The sequence below is a fragment of the Pantherophis guttatus genome, chromosome 2 (genome assembly GCF_059756535.1).
Source record: "Pantherophis guttatus breed Tessera chromosome 2, ASM5975653v1, whole genome shotgun sequence".
NCBI classification, from domain to species: domain Eukaryota; kingdom Metazoa; phylum Chordata; class Lepidosauria; order Squamata; family Colubridae; genus Pantherophis; species Pantherophis guttatus.
In genome coordinates, this window is record NC_142064.1 from 76856467 (window position 1) to 76879406 (window position 22940).

General features: G+C 38.1%; 1 protein-coding gene across 4 annotated transcripts in view; it reads right to left on the reverse strand.

The window, feature by feature from the left end:
- Nucleotides 1-2118: 2118 nt before the first annotated feature.
- FREM1 (FRAS1 related extracellular matrix 1) overlaps nucleotides 2119-22940 on the reverse strand; it is an 88780-nt gene continuing 67958 nt past the window's right edge. For 2 of the 4 annotated variants that reach the window (XM_034410463.3, XM_034410462.3), the window contains 10 exons: nucleotides 21261-21390; nucleotides 19002-19074; nucleotides 15997-16146; nucleotides 12857-13086; nucleotides 11428-11475; nucleotides 10621-10776; nucleotides 10099-10227; nucleotides 8595-8710; nucleotides 6208-6293; nucleotides 2119-4273 (listed from right to left, as the gene is read on the reverse strand). In XM_034410463.3, the coding sequence (XP_034266354.2) occupies nucleotides 4074-4273; nucleotides 6208-6293; nucleotides 8595-8710; nucleotides 10099-10227; nucleotides 10621-10776; nucleotides 11428-11475; nucleotides 12857-13086; nucleotides 15997-16146; nucleotides 19002-19074; nucleotides 21261-21390 (1318 nt within the window). In that variant the 3' untranslated portion in view covers nucleotides 2119-4073. Of the gene's footprint in view, nucleotides 4274-6207; nucleotides 6294-8594; nucleotides 8711-10098; nucleotides 10228-10558; nucleotides 10777-11427; nucleotides 11476-12856; nucleotides 13087-15996; nucleotides 16147-19001; nucleotides 19075-21260; nucleotides 21391-22940 lie in introns of all 4 variants that reach the window. The other 2 variants (XR_015732271.1, XR_004590029.3) reach the window with 2 other exon arrangements.

Below are 22940 nucleotides of genomic sequence, written 5' to 3' on the forward strand. Positions count from 1 at the left end.
AGATTTTTAAAAATCTTAGGATTTTGGAAATGTTCTGTAGTTATTGCAAGGCTCTTTATAAGCTATGTAGGTATTTTTAAGTCTTACAATAGTTAATTATATGGCAGGGGTGCCTTTAAAATCTCCAGTTTATAAGCGAAAAGCAGCACTGATAAAAATATCTTTCTCATGTTGTACCAACAGCATCCAGAATGTTTATAGACCTCAAGGGGAAACTATTAGTGCATGCAGGTCCCCAGAGTGCAGACTTTAAGTATAGTCTTCCTTCTGATAAGTAGGTATTATTCTAAACCTTGTTTGCACATGAACTGTTTGTAAATCATGGATGACTCCCCCCAAAAATGTGTCCATTGGTTTAAATCAACCATCTTACACTCTGTGTAAAAGGAAAATGTCCATGTCTACTCTTGGTATTACTACTACTTGGTACTACTACTGTGGTACTCCATGTGTATCATAGTTGTAGACATTTATTTTATCTATTTCTGTAGAAATGGGGTTTGTCACAAAGGGTCAGTAAAATGAAAAATGAAAAATGTATTCCATTTTTCTAAAAGCCACAATGAACAACTGGATGGGTACAATGGGAAAGCTGATTTTATATTACAGTTTATACGCAAAACCAGCACTGATATAAGTATCTTACTCATGCTGCACCAACAGCATCCAGAATGTTTATAGACTTAATAGTGTCTTAATATATGAACTTTCAAAGATTGTTTGGATGTACATTATTGCTGTTCAAGCTGAAATTACAATAACCTCACCAGAAGGGATTGGATCCTATGTCTTTCCACATTATGGTATAATTTTTCATCATTTCCTAACTCTTCTCGATTTAAAACATTTAAAACAGCATCGGCCATCAGCTCTCTAATTGCTTGACCTATAACCTAAGTCTTTTTTTAAAAAAATGAATCATGCATCATGTTCTATAATAGCAAGTAAAAAACATAACTGCTTTTTCTAAAAGTGGGAACATAAGTTTCCATCTGAGATACCATGTGGGTCTAAGAAGCTAGGGGGAAAAAAGTCACTTTAAAAGCTTCATTTTATTATATATTTTTCAACAGCTGGACGCTGGAAGAGATTGCCTCCATTCTCATGGACACATAAAACATACAGGGATGGAAACAGAGATAACAATCTTGGTAAGCAGTGAGCTCAAAGAAAGCTGTTGCATTGTTTAAGAGTCTGTCTCAGTCCTCATTACAGATTTCAATCTGGATATTGTAAGTTGCTGCAATTGGCTCTGCTGGATGTGGACTGAAATGAATAAACATCTTTGGGAGACACATACCACCATAATACATATTTGCATAGTTGTTGTTTTCTTCATTGAATAGCCATCCTGAGAGAAAGGAGACAGACCTGCATTGAGACTCAGGACACAAAGGAAGAGGAGTTTTACAAATGTTGCTATTCTCATCCCTGCAATTAAACATCTGGTGTACATAAGGTTACTGCTCTGTCACTCAGGAGAACCTCTGTCCCATTGTAAGGAGGTGGTATAATGGCTGAAGAGACTGTTGTCTTCAGAATTAAAGACGTAAATAAGTTCCTGAAAGTCAGTTTCATCCTTGCAGCCCAAAACAATCAAGCAGCAAAACAAAAAGAGAGTTTCACTGCCCCAGAAAGGAGGCATTTTTGGGGTTCTGGAAGTAAAAGCATTGTTGTAAACTTGAGGCAGAGAACTACTCTGTTGGTTCTCTATTGTAAATATGTTAGGACTGATTTACAGAGAGAAAAAAATGATGGTGACTTGACGTGTCCTCAGCCTTCTTTCTCTTCATTTCCCCCCCACCTGTGCCTCCCCATTCCTTTTCTTTCTTTTTTAAAGCAAACAGAACAACTTTATGCAATTGTTTGGGTCACTGAATATGGCAATCGTGCACCTGGACAATCCATGCCGAAAAAGCCACTTGGTGTGTGGGTGTGTGGGTGTGTGGGTGTGTTTGTGTGGGGGAGGAGACCAGGCATAGATAGGAACAAACAGTGCCTGTGTTGCAAATTGTCTCCCCCTCCCCTTCTATGGGTAGCTTGAGGTTTTAACAGTGTAGCTGTTGATGCGATATACTTTCATCAGCACCAAGTTTTTCTGGAAAATTGATTATAAAGTTTGAGCAATCTCCAATGCTATTTTTATTAATACATTCAATTTAGATATTACAGTAGAAAACAGCACACAACACATGCCATTTAAGGTACAAAAGTAGATTGGCACCCTTTAAATTCAAATAAAACCAAACCGACAGCAGTAAAGGTATTATTTTATCTAGATTCATTCTATCCCTTGAAATACACATTGCAGGAAAAAAAAATCTATTTTTAGTGCCACTAAAAAAGGGGGAAAAACTATGTGCCCATAATGGATTGTTATATTTATAAATATTTTCATCAACTTATCAATATGGAATAATAGAAGATAAAATTGGACTTCCAAAAATTACACACATTATTTATCCAATGAGCAGTCTCAGATTTACATACAAGGGTGTATTAGAAGATTATTGATATGTCAAAGTGAATTGCAGTGAGTTTTTAAAAATTGATTTGTTAGTACATCTCTTTTTCTCCTTTCAGAATTTGTCAGAATATTTATTCAATTCCAGGCTTTTATAATAACTAAAGTAGATTACCAAGTGTACTTTGCACATTCTACAATACATTTCAGTCTATATGAACTTCACATATATTCTTCCTATATATTTTTTATGTGCAATTGGATTTTGTTTTCAAATTCTACCTCCCATTTGGAGTACAATTCTTCCCAGCAAGCATCCACCCAAGAGGATTGGGAAATGTGTATAACTTCTCAGATTTGTCTGGCCCAGTCTAGCACCTTCAAATGTGTTGGACTGCATCATCCAGTATTCCTGTCTAGATTGGTTGTAGTCTCGACACATCACAAAGTTGCAAAAAGTTGAATGGACATTCAGAATGTCTTCAGCGTTAATGGAGGAAAGGAAAGAAAACTATCAAAGAGAGGCCAGAGAAATTTACATGCATACAAAGCTCAGAGCTGATCAGGGATGGTAGCAAAAGTTAATATGCTTCTGTTGGGAAATCAACTAACATTGATGGCTAGGGAAATCCGATAATACTTAAGAAATTATATTCATAACTCATAATCTATTTTAAAGGGAACACATTTGAATTTGTTACCATGAGAATTGGAAAGCTCCCTTGACATTTAGCAATAGCACTTAGATTTATATTCCACAGTGCTTTACAGCACTCTCTGAGTGGTTTACAAATGTTAGCATATTGCTCTCAACAATCTGGCTCCTCATTTTACTGAGGAGCTGGGCTGGTCAAGGTTGAACTCCTGGTTATAGGCAGAGTTAGTCTGAAATACTGTCAACAGGGTTGACAATTGCATTCTAACCACTATGCCATCATGGCTCCTACATTTGTCCCAAATATAGACATAATAGAAATTTATCAGACGAATGTGATGCAATTTTGTTACGGGAATGTTTGACATTTGTTGGAAGTTTTCATCTAGGTCAGGGGTGGGTTCTACTTACCTTTACTACCGGTTCTATAGAACCGGTACGAACCAGGGGCAACCCATCACTGATCTAGGTATATTATAATGGGCATGAGCATTCCCCCCAATGTATTTACAACCAGTCTCATTTGACCAAGTGAAGAGCCGGATATTGCCTAAATTTCTAAATAACAATTGTGGTGAATGAAACATCCTACCCAAGAAAGATGGTGAGTAGCATATGATATAATGTCTATACTCAACTCAAAGCTCTTTCCAGTTAGCCTTTTAGCACCTTCATATATATGATCTCTTGAAAGAAACAGAAATGAACTCTGGAACCAACACATTTGATTCTTGACACATAGCCATTGTATCACAAACACAGGAGAGCAAGAGAAGATAGGATGGCAAGCAGAAAACATAATCCTGCATCACATTTGAACCCTTTTCTCATGTAGGAATTTTTGCAAATGGGCCAAGCAACTGTCCATTTATAAGTTCCATCAACACTTCCAACTGCCTGAAAATAAAACTGTTTTATCATATAGAAAGCCAAGTAGGTGTCTATCAGTTTTGTTTACAGTTTTGTGGAACATATATAACTGTATGCTTTGCCCTTCCTGCAGTCTTTTCTTTGCCATTTTCCTTGCTGTTGTGCTAAAATGCAGTTCCTCCTTTGCTTTGAAAGACGAGGTGGGCCTCTTCTCCAGTTTGTGAAAACAACACGTTCCCTGTTGCTCCATTCCAGCTGACCTGGGTTTCGCTGATCATTCAAACCTATAAAACATTACATGTTTAAGAAGGCAGTCTGAGAACAACTGATTCAAGCATTTTAATGAAGTTTTATTGGTTCTATCTGATCTTCCATGTCACAGATTTTCTAATAAATTTCAGATTTTTTTCTCTTCCACAATGAATTTGTTCCTTGGACAAGGAATATTAAATTTTGTTGTGAAAATAGTTTCTGCTGGTATTTAGACTAGAAAAATGTCTGAAGATTTAATTGTTGTAAGCACGGAACTGCTGCAGTTGATCATATCTATTGATTTCCGGGTGATGTCTTTCTTCCATGTTACTGAGAACCATTCTTCCATTAGCTTTTAGGACACAAAGGAAAAACTCCAGAAAAATGGAAGTATGGAGTCCTTGGTTGTTTTCTAGCAGATGTTTCATTACCAAGATAGATAACATCATCAGTGATAGAAGGAAGTGGGAGTTTATTCTCATTTTATATACTAGTAGTTTGCCCTGTCAGTGTTGGTGGGAGAATGGAGGTAGTTGGTAGAGTGGTCAAATTACCAAGTGTCCCAAGGACAGAAGTGTATGCCAGAAAACTGAGCAGGCAGAAATGTGTATTTCCCAACCACTCAGAAAGACATAGATGGGCTAAGAGGTTTTGCTTATGAAAAAGTTTTATCGTAAGTGTACTTGCGTGTACAGTATTACCAACATAAATATTGAAGTCTAAAATATTATGGAATAATATTTAATCCTTGTTGCTATATCAATAGAATTATAGTCACGATCAAGGAACATCACGGTTATTGTCCATTTGTCAGCCCACACCTAGAATGCCGTGCCAAATTCTGCACAATGCATTTTTGGAATGATATTGGGAAATGAGTACATTCAAAGCAAAACACCCAAGATGAGTCCTGAAAGGAAGAATGGTTAGCGTACTGGGTATATTTTAGCTTGGAAAAAAGAAGGCTGCAGGGAGAGATGAGAGCCATTTTCAAGGGCCCTCATTCAGAAGACAGGCAAAATTGTTAAAAAGCTAATCCAGAGAAATAAAGGATTTAAATCACTGGGAAGCGGGTTTTCCTTGAACTTCAGGAAAAAAATCCAGTGGCTTGCTGGACACGAGATGGCCCTCTGTCAGGGATGCTTAAAGGTATTCCTCGACTTATGACCACAATTGACACCAGAATTTCTGTTGCTAAGCAAGATAGTTGGTCACGTGATCATGGGGATGCTGCAATGGTCATAAGTGCAAGGACCAGTTGTAAGTCCCTTTTTGGGTCTTGTAACTTTGTAATGGTCACTAAATGAATGGTTGTGATCTGTCCCCGTCCACACACACACACAAACACAGCCAGCCGAGGGTTAAGGAAGCACTTGGCACACACCCAGGTCTTTATCTCCAACTTGGCAGCGACACACCGTCTGCCAAGTGCTTTTATTTCCACAGAGACAGAAAGATAATATACTCAGCGTACAAGAGTCCAACAGAATAATATTCCTCTCAGCCGTTTCGGACGAGGCTTTAGTGACTATCCAAGGTTTACTTTTGTTCATCACAGGGATCACTGGCCACCACCTTCTATTATATAGTCTCTGGGGTGTGGTCCAGTGACTCAGTTCTAATCCCTAGCACGCCTCCTGAGCTGCTGCAATCGTTTATCACGCCTTCAGAGGCGTGCATCCAGGAATGACGTCTCTCCCTCACTCTCATCCGAGACACCTGTCTCCCGGCTAATCTCCTCTCCCTCGGCCAGCTCCTGAGACAGTGCCAGAGGAGAGGGGCCTGGAGAGGGAGGCCTGGCTGACTCCTCTTCCTCATGCTTGGAGCTTTCTTCCTCCGATGGGACAGGCTCAGAGGGCGGGGCCACAACAGGTTGTAAGGAAAGGACTAGCTCTGGTGGGTTCCTTGTATTGTAGAATTCTGCATCTTTCGTAGGGAAATTTCAGACAATTGTAAGAATACCTACCTATCCAAAAAGGTCTTTTTCCACTGAAGTTCCAGAGCCAGTGCATGTGTGATTTGGAAGCCACATTTACTAAATGGCCATGGTACCTAGAAATAAGATAGTTTTTTTTTAAAATCAGAGGAGATACAGTACTTGCTACTCATTAAAAAAAGATTTTTAAACAATCCTATAATCCCTTAGTTTAGGATACAGTTGGGGTGACCAAATGGAGCTGAGCTTTTACTGACCAGATGCCCTTCCTGATGCCTATGTTGAGTTCACAGCAGATATTTTCTCTTTGCACCATGAGAGAGAAACATATGTTGCTACCTAGGATTGAACTCTCAACCTTCCAAGTGGGAGGGGAGCATCTTCACCATTAGGCCACCGCACCACTCACTCATCAAGATATAACAAATGCACTAATTACTTGCAGTATAACAATAGACACCAAAACTGGGAGTCATTAGTAAGAGTTTTAGGAATTCTTTTTGAAAGGGCATTTTGAAAAGGTTTTCTGCATGCCCTTTTATCTACAAATAATTTACCGTATTTTTCAGAGTATAAGATGCTCCGGACTATAAGATGCACCTACCTTTTTTGGTGAGGAAAACAAGAAAAAGAAATCTGCCTCTGCCTCCCAGCAAGTTTGCCTCCTTGCAGCAAACAGTAAACTTTACTTTCATTTTTGTTTTTAGCATAGCTTGATTAGCACAAGTAAAAAAAAAAAATGCTCCCAGCAATTTACCTCCTTGCAGCAAGCAGCAGAGGCCCGCGCAGCAATAGGCAATGGCAATCCCTGCAGCCTGAAACATCTGAGAGTCAGGAGGCCGATCCAATGGACAATTAACGTCTGCTAATTAGGCTGTGCTGAAGCTGAAATGGGCTGTTTCTTCTTGCTGCTTGCTGCAAAGAGGTAAATTGCTGGGAGGCAGAGGCCAAAGGGTGGGGGCCAGTGTGTGGGTGGGGCTACATTTGGTGTATAAGACACACCCAAATTTTCACCCCCTTTTAGAGGGGAAAAGGTGCATCTTATACTCTGAAAAATACTGTATATATAAGCAGCAAACAGCTTATTTCATCTAAGCATACTGAAATTTTAACATGCTCTATAGATAGTCTTCGACTTACGGCCATAATTGAGCCTGGAATTATGGCTGTAAGTCATTGCACTCATTCAGTAGGCCACCATGGTACCATGCCCAATTTTATTACCTTTTCTGTGGCAGTCGTTAAACAGATCATAAGGTCATTAAGTAAATTTGTTTTATCCAATGGATAAAAGTAAATGTCAGAAATCAGCAAAAAAATAAAAAATCGCAATCATGTGCTCATAGGTCACTGAAAACAGCTGTACAGATGAGCCAGTTGCCAAGGACCCAAAATGCAATTATGTGTTTATGGGAGAGGGATGGGTATGGCCATCGGAACCTCAAAATCAGGTCGTAAGTACCTTCCAGGGAGTCCATTGTAACTTTGAACAGTTGTTAAGTGATGATTACCTGTATGGTGTCTTAATCATGTACAAAGATGTTTTAACTGTTTCAAACTTAATTTTCATAAATTCAGCACAAGTTGGCTGAATACTGTCAGGTGATTAAAATACTTTTTTTTCTTGCTTGGTTATGTTTTTTCAATGCTGCAGTAAGTAATTACATAAAAAGAAAATATATTTTTGTTTGCCTGTATAAGTGTGTGTCTCTCTCTATATGTGTAATATATATACAAATTCCTCTTCTATAGGAAAAGTTTATAGATCAGATTAAGCTTTATTGCCTTAAAATATCTCATTATAAATCCATTTACTTTGAACTGGAATGATTCTTCTTATTTGTCAAATACATTAATAAAACCGAGTTTATTGAGCTAGTCTCTCAAGAACATTTCTACCGGTACAATAGCTAGAAAATTTAGATGTGACATACTTCTGAAATCTCAAAGATCTTTTTCCAAGAGGCAACTGATCTTTCTTGTTTTTCCTTTGGAAACATTTTGCTTCTCATCCAAGAAGCTTCTTCGGTTCAAACCTGACCTGGATGATTCAGACATACTTCTGAAATGTCTTCCTGCCAAATACCTCATCCTGTCTTCTAATAGAGATGAGCCAAACCATGATTAGTTTAAAAAGTTGGCTGTCTCAGACAATTGCTTTTGGGCATTGTGAAAAATCTATAAGCCAGGCAATGGTGAATTCTAGTCCTGCCTTAGCCATGAATAACCAGCTTAGTCACCTTGGGCCAGTCATTCTCTCAGCCCAGTCCACCTCACAGTTTGTTGTTGTGGGGAAAACAGGAGAAGGAAGGAGTATTATGTATGTTCACCACCTTGAGTTACTAATAAAATAATAAAGGCGGGATAAATGTTGGGATAAATAAATAAATAAAGCTAGGTAACAAGGCTGTTCCTACCGTGTCTTGCAAGTTTGGGCAGCAATTGCCCATGTGGTTTTTGGCTCAGTGATTCGGATATAGCATCTTCCATCATGATAGGTCCATCCTGACTGACAAGTTTTCATTTTAATATCCTAGAATAAAGCAATTTTTTTTAGTTCAGAATGACTTGCTAAATTGTCCACCTCGAAAGAAGGGATTGACTCCTTTCAGAATTAGGCTTGGGAAAGATAAGAATGTTGATTAATTGGGTCATTTCTGTTCTAAACTATGAATTTGGCTACTATTGCATTTCTGATGGCATCCGGCTATAAATGAAACAGAAATACTGCCTATTGCTTGGCAATAATAAGAATTCCTGAATACAGTACCACTCAAAAGCTTAATTATTCTGGCCCCTCCTGTATCATGTGGGGAAGGATTTTTTTATTATAAAGTATGCCTTCTACATGCTCATAACTAGGTCACTGAAGATACCTAACTATCTCTGCCTTTGCTTGTTCTCATAATGTACATTCAATATATCTAACCATAATAACTTACTTGCTACACCGTCTTCCTTATAGCATGCCACAACTGTTCCCTCATGACATATATCTTCCTAGAGTTATAATTTTTGTTGTATCAATAAATGGGCTTCGATTCACAAACCTACGTTTCCATAAATTGCAGTACAGAAAATCCTCGACTTACGACTACAATTGAGCCCAACAATTTCTGTTGTTAAGTGGCACACATTGGTTAAGTGAGTTTTGCCCCATTTTACAAACTTTCTTGCCACAGTTGTTAAGTGAATCACTGCAGTTGATAAGTTAGTAACCCCATTGTTAAATGAATCTGGCTTCTTCATTGACTTTGCTTGTCAGAAGGTCGCAAAAGGGGGATGATATTACCCCAGGACATTGCAACTGTCATAAATATGAACCAGTTGCCAAGTGTCTGAATTTGGTCACATGACCATGAGGATGTTGCAACGGCTGTCAGTGTGAAAAACAGTCGTGTCACTTTTTTCAGTGCTGTTGTAATTTTGAGCAGTCACTAAAATGAACCGTTGTAAATCAAGGACTACCTGCATTCTCTGATAATGAGTGCATTTACATTTTTCTCCCTTCAAAGTTGGATGTGGAATCAAACCAGTGGTGGGTTGCCCCCAGTTCACACCGGTTCTATAGAACCGATAGTAAAACCGGTGGGAGGCTCTGCTCACCAACCCCGACGTCATCAAAATGCTTCTGCGCATGCGCAGAAGAGCACGCAGCCCTGCTGTGAACCGATAGTAAAGGTAAGTAGAGCCCACCCCTGGATCAAACTGTTACAATAACATTTGGCTTTATATTTCTCAAAAGTTAAGCACCTTGAGTACAAAGTGTTCTCTTTCCAGACATAGGGGTAACCAGATTCCTTTCTGCCCTCATCTGTATTCCTCATCAGTTGTAAAACATTTTTTTTGGCTATTGGTAAATTTACAAGAAAAAATAACAGGGGGGGGGAGAGAGATAGAGAGATAGAAATAGATCCCTACCTTGTCTGAGTAGCTCCATAATGTCCAGGCAGTACCATTGCACAGAAACATCTTCTGTATGTTTTCTTCAAAATACAAGAGACCCTTCAAATTTGGTGTGCATCTATTTGGAAATGAAAGGCTGTCAACCTGAAAATGAGTAAGACATTTATGAAGTGAACAACAGTTATAAATGAGTGTTCTGAAACAGAACACTTGAAATATTAATGTTCTATATTGTTTATTTTTAAGATTATGTTTATGTATTTTTGTTGATAGATGTTAAATCAGTGACATCATTGAATAAATCCATCGTTTTAAAACCTCTTTCGGAATTAAGTGTACAGGCCCCAAACCAAGAATGGTGATTCCTCCAAGCTAAGTTCTTTAGCTTGGAGGAATTCTTCAAGTTCTCTAAGTTCTTTATTCTTTTCACAGAGATGGAACCCTATCTTTCTCTGGCTCTATTACTATCCCTTACCAATGGACAGTTGCTGGGAACTTTAATTCTGGAAGTTGACATCTTCCCCAACAGGAACATACCAGAATGCTGGAGTCTGCTTGAAGAACTTCCATTTTCTTGGAGGAAGCTACATTTTTTCTTGGTTCTTTTTGGCTTCTTAAAGATACGGGTCCCATCTTGGTTTTTCTAGGCAAAGAATTGTCCTTATCTACTTTTAGCCCAGTCATCCCGTGGTACTTTGTAAAAGATAGAAAAGAGAATTTCACACCAGTTAATTCCAAAGACATTTAATTTATAGAACTAAAAAAAAAAAAGAGAAAGAGAGAGAGATGGTTTTGATATACAAATACCAAAGACAAAAAGTTACCCAATATCTGTGGGAATAATATTTAAAATAGAGCTGCTCCAGTCATATATAAAGTGGGCAGTAATTTTTGAGAACAAGATATGCAAAATAAATTGATAAGATTCCTCCTATCCTCTTTTTCTCTATTTTTACATGATTTGTTTCCAATACTATATTCAGGATAGGGAAGCTTATTTGGAATATGAGGGTAAATGGAAAAATGAGCATGGAAACCATTCTTCAACTCATCATTTACAAACATATTTTGCACTAAAACAGTTCTTCTTAGTTCTCCTTGCTTTTGCTCTTAAGATTCAGCCTACATGCTCAACTTCACCCTATTTCACACCTAACATTGACCAAGGCAGTTTAAATAGTTGCCATCATCATTTCTAAACCAACTAAACTGAAAATACACTACACTAAACACTTTTTACATCACAGAAAATGAGATGTATCCTGAATTCATCAAGTATTCTATGTAATGGAGCTATAAATAAATATTACAAATAAGGAACTTGTTACTCAATAATGCTCTTACTTTGAAAAACTCATCTGTGCCATTTTGAATAATAAAAGAGGGATGAATCTGAAAGGAAAAGGAGAAGTATAGCTGAATAACAGAAGCAAAATATAATTTGTATATTTTCCAAAGGTAGTTAGTAATATTGGCCATTAGAACATAAGACAAAACTTTAGTCTATATCATTTGAATAACTGGGGGAAAGGGAGAGATCTCTTGAATTACAAATACAAAATTCACCCAGAAAAATAGAGCCTTTTATTAAAAACAAATTGACATTAGTCAACTTTACCTAACTGTCTTTCCCTGATTTTAATTTATTATTTTTGTATTATTTTGGCTTTCTATTCTACAATTCTTGGAGCAATTTCCCATTCCAAAGGAAGCAATGAAAAGCAAACAAATCAGTTTTATAACCTAAATCTGAATAGGGTTTTTTTTGTCACAATACTTCAATATATAAAGGGAAAATATTTTACAATCCCAACAGAATGGTACATTTTTAAAAAAGATTTCTTTAGTTTATCTGAGCATGATCATTCTCTGAATTTTTGACTTCTAGGGAGAATATTTCTCCCTTGACTCTATAGAAAAAACTCCACAAAATGAAGATGGAGAATTTAAACTGGCATGGCAGGAGAATCCTTCTCTAAAATGTGCATTACCATTTCTGATTAAATTATTTCAGCTTTTGTCATGCTTCAGAAAACAGTGACATCTGTTTGACTAATAAGAGTATTTTAAGGAAGTACATATAGCAGAACTGGCTTTAGGCTAAGGTAAAGTAGACAGTGATTTAAGAGTATGCTAAAACTTTAGGATGTGCCAAAATTGTGGTCTGAAAAACACAATAAAAAAAGCAAAATGCAGAAACAGCACACAATGTTAAGGTAATGTGTTCACTCAAGGGTTAAATATAATTTTGCAGAATTGTTGCCATATAACAAAAATAGCTGGTGATGTAATTGAGAATCCTATGTAAATAGGGTAAAAATATCTGAGAAACAAATTGGGACTGGAAAATCTTAAGTGTAAGACTTATAACTCAAAGAAAAAAAGAAACAAGAGGTCAAAATCAGGCAATGAGCTAACCATAGGAGGTGCCAGAATACGGCTTGCCTAGGGCATCAAAATGTCTATAGCTGGCCCTGCACACTAGCGACAATACAGATAATCCTTGACTTACCACTGGTCACTTGGCAACCATTTGAAATTACAACTGATCCAAAAAGGAGTACTTATGAACCAGATTCGAAGTTCGGACAGTTGAATCCATTATAGCTGCAACTCAAGAACTACCTATAACAAATCATATCTCAAATGCCTTTTTTCAGCCTCATCAGCAGTCAGTCTCATTTTGAATAAGTCAGGTGAGAGTGTCATGAAAACATGCATATAACTTTGAAGCAATGCTTTTTTTCCCCCCTGTTCATGAGGCAACACTTACTATTTTGCCATTTCCGATGACCCGTAGCCGGTTCCTCGCAAGATTCACTGAGCTGAATTTGGGTGGCTTGTCCCGTCTCTGTGCTATCATCTCTTTGGAAGGGGGCAGCAGGATTCCTTCCAGATTAACACTGCTGTGCCTGAAAGATGAAGGAGAACCTGGAAGCGGTCTTTCTTTCATCCATAAGTTCTGAATATTTTGGCTTGTGGAACGGAATGAATTGCACTGACCTAAAAAGCAAACAAGATGGCAGATGGTCAGTCTTTTGTTTACAAAAAAATAAAAGCAGAGAATTGGTCACATTGATATGGATGATGAAACAGCTTGTCATTAAAAATGGGATGATAGTTCATCTGATATTCATTTAGTTCTTTTAAATAATCCTTATTTCTCTGCTTAATTTGAAAACTGAAAAACAATTTTAGAAGTTTGACGTGAGAGATGAAGAAAACATAATTTCTCAAAATTAAAAAAGGCGTTTAAAAAAACCTGCTTGTGCCCAAATGTTGTGGATGTAAACTCCACATTAAAACTTTAGCAACAGTATAATCACACAAATACTGTACCTCTTTTTAATTTTTTTTAAATCTTGCCTTTCCTCCTGGAGTGTCAGTTATACTCTTCCCATCTGTTTGATTCAGAGAACTTCACAACTTTGAAGGTTTGACTTTTGATGTCAGCCGTGCTTGTTCACATTGGCTTGCCAAATCATTGTTGGCCTACGTCTTGATTTTATTTATCTAAATATTTTAGATTGCTTTCAAGCTATAAACAGCCTGAGGCAGTGTACAAAATTAAAATTAGTTAAACTGTATTGAGAAGTGAAGATAAAAGGAATAAAAAGGCTCCCATATTAGGATAGCCAACTAAATGTTACAGGCTCCCCCACTGTGCTGAAATGTTTATCATTTCTAAAGTGGATCTACCCGTATTTTTCAGACTATAAGATGCACTGGACTATAAGACACACCTAGATTTAGAGGAAGAAAACAAGAAAAAAATAGCTTTTGGTCTTTGCGCGTCCCATTTTCGCCCTCCCTGGCCCCCAGAAGCACTTTGCAGGCCAAAAACAGACCCATTTTTGGCCTCCTAAACCCTCCACACATCCCATATTCGCCAAAAACAGGCCCATTTTTGGCCTGCAGAGTACTTCTGGGGGCCGGGAAGGGTGAAAACGCGACACACGGAGGGTCCAGGGCTCAAAAAAGGGCCCATATTCAGTCTATAAGACACACCAAAATTTTCACCCACTTTTAGGGAGGAAATAGTGTGTCTTATACTCCGAAAAATACAGTATACAGACAATATATAGTTATTCAAATTGGGAGCCCCTATCTGCATTAGTTATAAATGCTGCATTTGCTTTCTCGTTCTCGCTCTCTTTTTTAATAGTGCATATTTATGCTTTTGAAGATGGAAGGATAGACATGCTTCTGTAGCTATTCAGCTATACAGAGTGGTTCAAAAGTTAATCTCAGTGGATGTATGATATCAAGATATATACTGTGATGCAGCAGTACATCTGAACACAAATTTGTTTAAAACTTGGTTGCCAGGACCTTTGTTCAATTTATATTCTGAGCCAGTGACACCCTTTCCTGGATAGGGAGGTTCTCCAGTTGGTCACTTGGTCATCCCCCGTTTGGACTATTGCAATGTGATCTACATGGGACTACCTTTGAAAAGTATCCAGAAACTTTATCTGATAAAAAAATGCAGCATTTTGTACCAGCTGAAGTTTCTGGATACTTTTCAAAGGTAGCCCCATGTAAAGCACATTGCAATAGTCCAAACGGGAGCAATTTTGGGTGCCCAAAGAACGGTGCATGTGGCACCTCTCTACTGTGTAGCTGCATTGAGTGCCAGACTGCTTCTGGGTCCAATTCAAGTGATTGGTTATGACCTATAAAGCCCTACATGGCATGCAGCCATGTTATCTACAGAACCATCTTCATCAGGGGTGGGTTCTAAATTTTTTTACTATCGGTTCTGTGGGCATGGCTTATTTTGTGGGTGTGGCTTGGAGGTCATGTGACTAGGTGGGTGTGGCTATCTGGTCAGTCATTTCTGGAAGGTCCTCGCACTTACGACCAGTCCTCGCACTTACGATCCAATTCATTTGTTTGCTTTTAACACTGATCAGCTGTAGGACAGCCCTTTGAAGCCCCACGGCAAGAGTTTAAACAGTTTTTTTTCCCTCTAGTCATCAGCTGGGACTCAGGAAGCAGCAATAGATTGGGGGTGGGACCAAATAAAAGGTAAGAATAAGGTGGGGGGGTGTGGGAGGGTGGGGGGTGTGGGAGGGCGGGGGGGAGAACCGGTTCAGTGATGTCATATCATTTCGGCCGAACCGGGAGGAACCCACCACTGATCTTCATCCTTCATTACATCATTACATCAGCCTGTCGCACCCAGTCAGGCAAACAAGGGATATTGTGGACCCCCCACAAATGGTGGGGTGAAAGAAGAGAGCTTTCTCTGCTGTTTCGTCTGAAACACTCTTCCCCCCTGAGGTGAGGCGGACCCTCACTCTCCTAGCCTTCCAGAAAGTCATGAAGAAATGGTTCTGTGGCCCTGCTTGAGGCACCAGAGGAATATGCAGCAGCCATGGGGCTGGTTAACACCCTGAAAGCTCTTCCCTGCCTTTTCATTACTTTTTAAAATTGCTTGCCCCTTTTAAATTTTATATACTGGGTGGTCTATATAATGGGTGGTTTTAAATATGATAGATAGATAGATAGATAGATAGATAGATAGATAGCCATCTCCTTCCAAAACTGCATCCTCAGAATTACCCCAAACTGCCTATGATTAACAGGGAAAAGGGTGGAAGGGGTATTGCAAGTCCCACAAAAAGGAGCTATAAGCCACAACTTCATCTGTTTTATCAATCAGATTCTAGATCTTTCGGTAGATGACAATGGTAACTGCTCTTGTGGTTGTTTGTTGATTCCTCCATGCTGTGCTCCCTCAGCAGAAGAGAAGGGATCTGCAACTATCAAAGCTATTGTCTTTCTTTTAAGAAAGAAATGAAGCATTTTGATCCAAAGGTGCTAGCAGCAACATTTGTGAGTTGAAAAATAAGCAACCACTCAGCCAAGATTGCTCCAGATTTCATTAGGAAGATTAAAAGAAAATACCTCCTTCCGAGTCCAAAATTCTCACTATAGCTTTTGTCCGAGTGCCAAGAACAGCATTCACAGGGGAGATCAGAGCCACTTCAAAGACCTCATCCTCTTCCTCTAATCCATCATAGGTAATTGCTATATTCCACATCTTGGTTGACATTCCTACCAGAAGTAAACATTTTAATTACACTTTAATTGCTTTTTCAATCAACCTAGGTGTCGAAAAAATATATTAATTAACATGTCTACAGCTATAACAGACTGGCTTGTATAATTCTATTGTGCTTCTGCCCATTGATTGGACTCCTGTGGCTTTCCGAAATAACACTAACTAGAGATCAAATTTGTTCCTAAGCACTGATGATTCCATTCAAATAGTAACAAAGATTGGTTTCCTACAGGGTAAATGGCTGGGGGATAATAGCATGCAGTTCAGGAGGGGAGGACTGGCTCTTCATGTAAATTTAAAAAAAGAAATTAAGAGAACTCTTCATTTTGAAATCTTAATTGCAAGGAACCAACTCGTGTTTTGAAATATTGTCATTTTCAATCACCCATCACCAGGAGCTCTGTTCCAAGTACCAGGTATATCTGTCAAACACCTTGAACAGAAGCCAGTATCTTGATTGGAAAGTCCAAGTAATCTGTTCAGCTGTAAGTAGAAATAAGTATCCCATGCATTGCATACACCCTCAAAAAAATGTCTGAGAAAAACTAAAATGGATAGTTGCTACTACTACCAAAGCAAATTTGGAGATTTAGCCAGAAAGTCCAAGAAATCTTGAAAAGAAGAAATAAGTATTGCAATCTTTTAATTGCTACTGAGTTTGGCTTAATGCAAACATTCAAAATATATTTGCAGATTCTCATCTAGAAAAAGAATAGTGCAATTGTTAACAGGATAGCATAAGAATATGGAAAGCAAATTCTGATTAATGCCTTTAAAAAAAAAAAACTTCCTAAGAGTAAGAGCAGCTTAATAGTGAACCCAAGTATCAGAAAAGGGTTGGGCTCTCACTGACTTGATTTGTTCAAACATTTGTCAAGGGCACTGAGCTCTTGCAGTGCTTAAGTGGTAGGACTGGATGGCCTAAATGACTCCTTTCCACATCTGTGCTTCTTAGGATTTATGATGGTGGCTATATTTTTGGCCCAAGGAACAAGAACAATGCTTCCTTCTTGAGATCTTTTAAGATCTCCTTCTGTTGGGTTGTAAGTACTGGAGCTGCAACTGACCCTGAGTTTCCCAAGGCTAGTATTATTGAATCAAAATACTGCTATGGAAATCCTGCATGCCAGCATCAGCCCTTCAGATAGAGTGTTTTAGAGTGACAATTTTTTGACTGATGTATTCCAAACACCTATTTCCAACAGAGCACTCAGAGAAGGGATTTTCAGCCACTCTAACCATTTTTGCATACAGGCAAAAGAAAGCAAAGAAATGTGTCTATACATCTTTTCACATCAGTTACTTTTATTTGGGGTTTCTGTTCTATTGTCAGGATGAGATATTTTTTAATAAACCTAATTGAAAATGATGTGCTTATTTATATGTAGTTATAAATACTTCTTTAAAGTTAAAGTAATAATAATAGAGCTGGGGTGGCACAATAGTTAGAATGCAGTATTGCAGGCTGATTCTGCTCACTGCTAGGAGTTCGATCCTGACCGGCTCAAGGTTGACTTAGCCTTCCATGCTCTTTGACATCAATAAAATGAGGACTCAGATTGTTGGGGACAACATGCTGACTTATGGTGTATAGTGCTATGGGGCAGTATATAAGTCAACAGTCATAAAAAAAATCTGGTAATATTAAAATGAAGAAAGAAAAGCACTATTATATCAGTATTTTGTGAGCTCCAAATAAAGTTCTAAAGAAGGTCCAAAACATTAGATAAGTTCATATGAGAGCAAATGTTCCTTAAAATATGCTGGTCCTATTACTGCGGGTCTTTGAATGGCTATGCCCTGATCTTTGAATTCTGGAACAGAAGGCGGCTCAATTGTTGTGCAGTCATAGTCCAAATATCTGGATCTGATCAGATAAACCAACTATAGCCTTTTTGTAACTGCTGAACCTCTGAGCGATTTTCTGTCCATTATACAGTAATTAGCCACATGGAATGTTATCATCATGGACAGACTACCTTTGTCTGACAAATACCACAGATGACCTATCAATCTAAGCTTGAGTCACAGAATAACTGCCCAAGGGCTCAAGAATAGGAGTGTCATCACAGTATCTGCAGTAGGGATAAGAGGAGAGGAAAGGACCTGCACATCATGATATGAAAAAATGTTTTCTTTAAGTATTTTTTTTCCTCATAAACATATCTTAAGTTTCTTATCTAACATACATACTTTTTTTTAGCTTTCATACTAATACAATCTTCATCCTAAACAATTTAAGTATATTCAGGGTTGCTATTCTACCATTTCATCTCCCTTGTTTTACAACAATCCTCCTTCTCCCTCTCCTCTCTTTCCTTTTCCTCCCTTCTTCCATCTACTCTTCTACTTTCTTCTTTCCTCCTCTCCTTCTCCTCCTCTCCTTCCCCTTCCTTTCTCCCACACCTCCCTTCTTCCTCCCTTCTAACCTTCTCTCCTACTCTTGTTTCCCCTTTCTTCCTCTCCTTTTCACTTTCTTCTTTCCCTCTCTCTCCTTCCTCTCTTCTCTCCTCTATCCCTCTCCATTCCCTCTCTATTGTTGTATTCATTTTCAAATTAGTATTTTCCAAAGTGGTATTTGAGCAATCCCGATTTTTACTTTCTTTTCAATTTCTTTTCATTTTACTAAATTCACACATATCATCATTTCTTATTTTTATACATAACTCAAGGTGATAATATAACCCAATACTCCTTCCTCCTCCCATTTTTCCCATAACAACAACCTTTTGAGGTAAGTTGGGCTGAGAGAGTTATTGGCCCAAAGTCACCCTTTTATGCCTGAGACAGGACTAGAATTCACAGCTTCCCGTTTTAGGCTATCACCTTAACCATTTAACCAGCTCACCTGGATCAAACTGAATAAGTTTTGAAGGAGGAAGGATGAAATCCTTTCCCGATAAAGCAGTCATTTCATCAACCTAAGAGAGAAAAACACAGCTATAAAGTAGAAGCTCTAAGTCTTTTACCACAGAGAGCCAGTCCAAGATATCTGCCATTAGGGTTTAACTAATTATCAGCTTCTGTGCCTGAAATATAGCTAGCCCTCAGCAACCATCCAAGCTAATACACCAGGTCTGAGCATGATGTTTCTAGTTTAAATCCTTGAATAGGGACACAGGTGAAAGTAAAAGGAACAACTATCTTTCACTACAAAGAGTCAAATGAACTGTAGTCAAATGAAAGAAAGGAATAAAGTACAGCCAAAACAAACAAAAACAAGGGAATTTAAAGTACTGAGAATTTGATTTGTAAGGAATTATCCCTAGTGTATTTAAGTTTCTTCAGGGAGAGAAAAATGCATTTTACTTAATGAAGCCTTTGCTTTAAGGGAATGATTTCAAAAAAGACAGCTTTGGTAAATATCTTTTTCAATTCCCATAGCAATTGTGCTGCTACGGTTCTGTAGAAGAGAATATGCGCAAGATGGAGGATTCATAAGGAATTATTGAGAAAGCCAACAACAAAATATTGTTATGCTGTCTATAAAAATGAGGTTATTCCATTTAATAGCGTGAACTAAATCTTTTGGCATAAAAATTTGTATCAAAAAACCTTCTACCTAATTTCTGCCCTTGAAAATATTTGCTCTAGTCTAGAGTGAAATCTGCATAGGGCGATATTTGCTGCGAGTTAAAAGTTACGTTAACCCACCAGGGATTCCCGTATATAGATATAAAAACTGAAAAACAGTTGTATGTGCGGTGGAATTCAAAAAAGTCCAAAGGGCAATTGTGGCCATGCAATCAAAGCCACGTTCCTCTGGACATGCATGTGAGGATATTGATGCACATAGACAAGATGTAGGTTTTGTATTGCATTTTGGTTAATAGACTCTAATCTCCCAAGAAATGAACTCCTTGATGTGGTGGGAGCAGTGAGTTACTTCAGTGATCCTAACACAAATGCAAGCGGAAGCAGTAGGTTGTGGTAGGGTCACTCTTTCCAATGTTAAAAAAGAAGGGGGCAGTCTAAGAGTAATATACAATGGGGTAAAGGCAAATGTAGGGGACCAAACTTCCTGACACAAAGAACATGAAACTTAAATGCAGATGAAGGCAATGGCCAAGCACGTCTGCAATATGCAAAAATAGATATGAACTATATGGGTATGACTGAAGATGAGATTCTCAGGTTAAAGGAGGAGATGAAATGAACACACAAAAGCCACAAGGAAATCTAGTCACTGATAGTAGCAGAATTAAAATCATCAACACGCATCTGAAATGTAATATATTGGATGTTTTAGGAATAAGTGCACAGGTCTAGAATGAGCACTTTAAATCAGCTCTTACCTTGTATATGTGATAGTAATATGGATACTGCAAAAGGGCATTGCTATGAATGTGCTTGGCTCTAATCCAATTATGATAATATATATTAGAATGAGTGGATTTCCATCAACATCTATGTTATAGAAATATATGTAGCTATTCCAGGGGTGGGTTCTAAAATTTTTTACTACTGGTTCTGTGGGCGTGGTTTATTTTGTGGGCGTGGCTTGATTGTCATGTGGCAATTCTTTAGGATTTAGCAGAGGTACTGATCTACTAGGCTTTTAACTGCTTGCAGACCTGTACCAGTCTACCCATTTATTTTTGAAGGCACTGGTCTACTCATTTATTTTTGGAGGCACCGGTCTACCAGCACACTGCCTTTTAACACTGATCAGCTGTAGGGCGGCCCTTTGAAGCCCCGCGGCAAGAGTTTAAACAGCTTTTTTCCTTCTAGCAGATCAGCTGGGACTTAGGAGGCAGCAATAGATCGGGGGTGGGGCCAAATAAAAGGTAAGAATAACATGGGGGGGCGGGGGAGCAGAACTGGTTCGGTGACATCATAGCTCACCACTGAGCTATTCCAATGCAACAAAAAAAAGGCATTGAGGAATTATATGGTAAATGCAAGAGCTATTAGAAGCAAAATAGAAGCAAAATAGGAAAAAAGGATACAGCACTAATAACTAATAGTTATTAGTTAATAGTTTGAAGGTAAAAGTTGGTATTTTTGGACTTTAACTCCCAGAATACCCCAGTCAGCAGACATATTGTTAATTTGCATGTCCTTAATTTGTGTGTCCTAAATACAATGATCCTTTGTGATGAATTACCTTCATTGCCACAAAAGCAGAATCTCCCTTGTATCCTGATCGGGTGATTTTTAAAGATAGCATCTCCTCATTTTCACACAGTTCATACACACCTTGCTGCAGTTCAATTTTAGACCATTTTAGTTCTAACCTATTGGAAAAGAGAGGAAGAAAACATAACAAGGAAATCTCATAAAAATCCCCCCTCCCCCCAAAAAATCCCTGGTTTGTCTCTTTGTTGTTAATGGAAATTTATTTTTTCTAGCTGTTTGTCACTGTTTTAAAGAGAAGAGTTGTTTTAAGAGAGGTAAGCAGTTGATCTGATCAAAATTAAGCCTCGCTTGTGTTTTTATTTGTAGTTTTATACCTGAATCACAACTATGTAGAAAGCAAAAGAGCTTTTGCCTGGACTGATGACAGCTATTTCTCAGATTTTTTTAAATTATTGATTTAATGCACATGCAAATAGAAATGATTTTATCTCTGGCTTGCAAGTTTATATACTAGGACATAGGAACAAGCTAGAAGGCGTTCCCTAATCTGGTGTTAGTTTGACAGATATTGAAAAAGACAAACAGGGAAAGGTTCAGTGAGAGTAACAGAGCAAAATGAAAAGCCAGTTTGGTACAGTGGTAAAGGTGATGGTCTAGAAACTAGGAGACTGTGAGTTCTAGTCCCACCTTAGCCATGAAAGCCAGCTAGGTGATTTTGGGCCAGTCACTCACTTTCAGCCCAACCCACCACACAGGCTTGTTGTCATGGTGAAAAGTAGGAAGAAGAAGTTTTATGGTATGTTCATGGCCTTGAGTTACTTATAACGCAATAAATGTGGGGTAAAAATCCAATAAGATGGAGATACATTACAAAGGGCAGAGTAATAGGGCATGCTCAGTGAGTTTCGTTTTTCTTCTTTAAAGTTACAAAATAATTCTCCTTCTGTTTCCATCTATAATTTCATTTAATAATATCTACAATTCTGCAAGAACAATTACAATTTTGTAAAAAAACAAAAAAAAAACAAAAGAGCACCTTTGGGACAACCATGACCTGGGTGACTGAGAATCTCCATAGGCATTTATACTGGACAACTGTCACTGCGATTTAAGTCTAATCTATCACACAATGTGACCATAAGAAGAAAACAGCAAAAAAGAAACCAATATCTCATTTTTATTGGATTTTGCTTTTTTTGACTAAGGACAGAATACAGATGATGGAGATACATGTTATATTTAAGTATCCTCATTAAATATAATGAGAGTGAAATCCACATGCTGTAGACTTTACGGCAGCAACAATCAGCCCTTGGGCAAAGACCCAATGTTATCAACCTCCCTTCTCAAAGTGACATTGCCTTCTCTCTAATGAAGTACTCAGCAGACTGCAGAAAGACAAGGAAAAGCCAACAGGCCTTCATGCCTAGTATAAGAATGCTACATACAAACCTGGAGGGAGGAGGAGAGAGAGAGAGAGTAGTAATTTTTACCCTCATATTAAGGCTGCAACCTGAACCACTTGTCCATTCTACATCTAGCAAATCGGACGATTTCAGAAATTCAGTGGGAAAGTAACACAGTACCTTCTTTTTAAAAATAAATATAATTAATGCTGGAAAAGAGGTAAAACAGCACTGTTTTCATTCCATGGTGTTCCTTTTTGCGCTCAAAACCAAAATAGCAAAGAAATACACAGCAGAGAGGT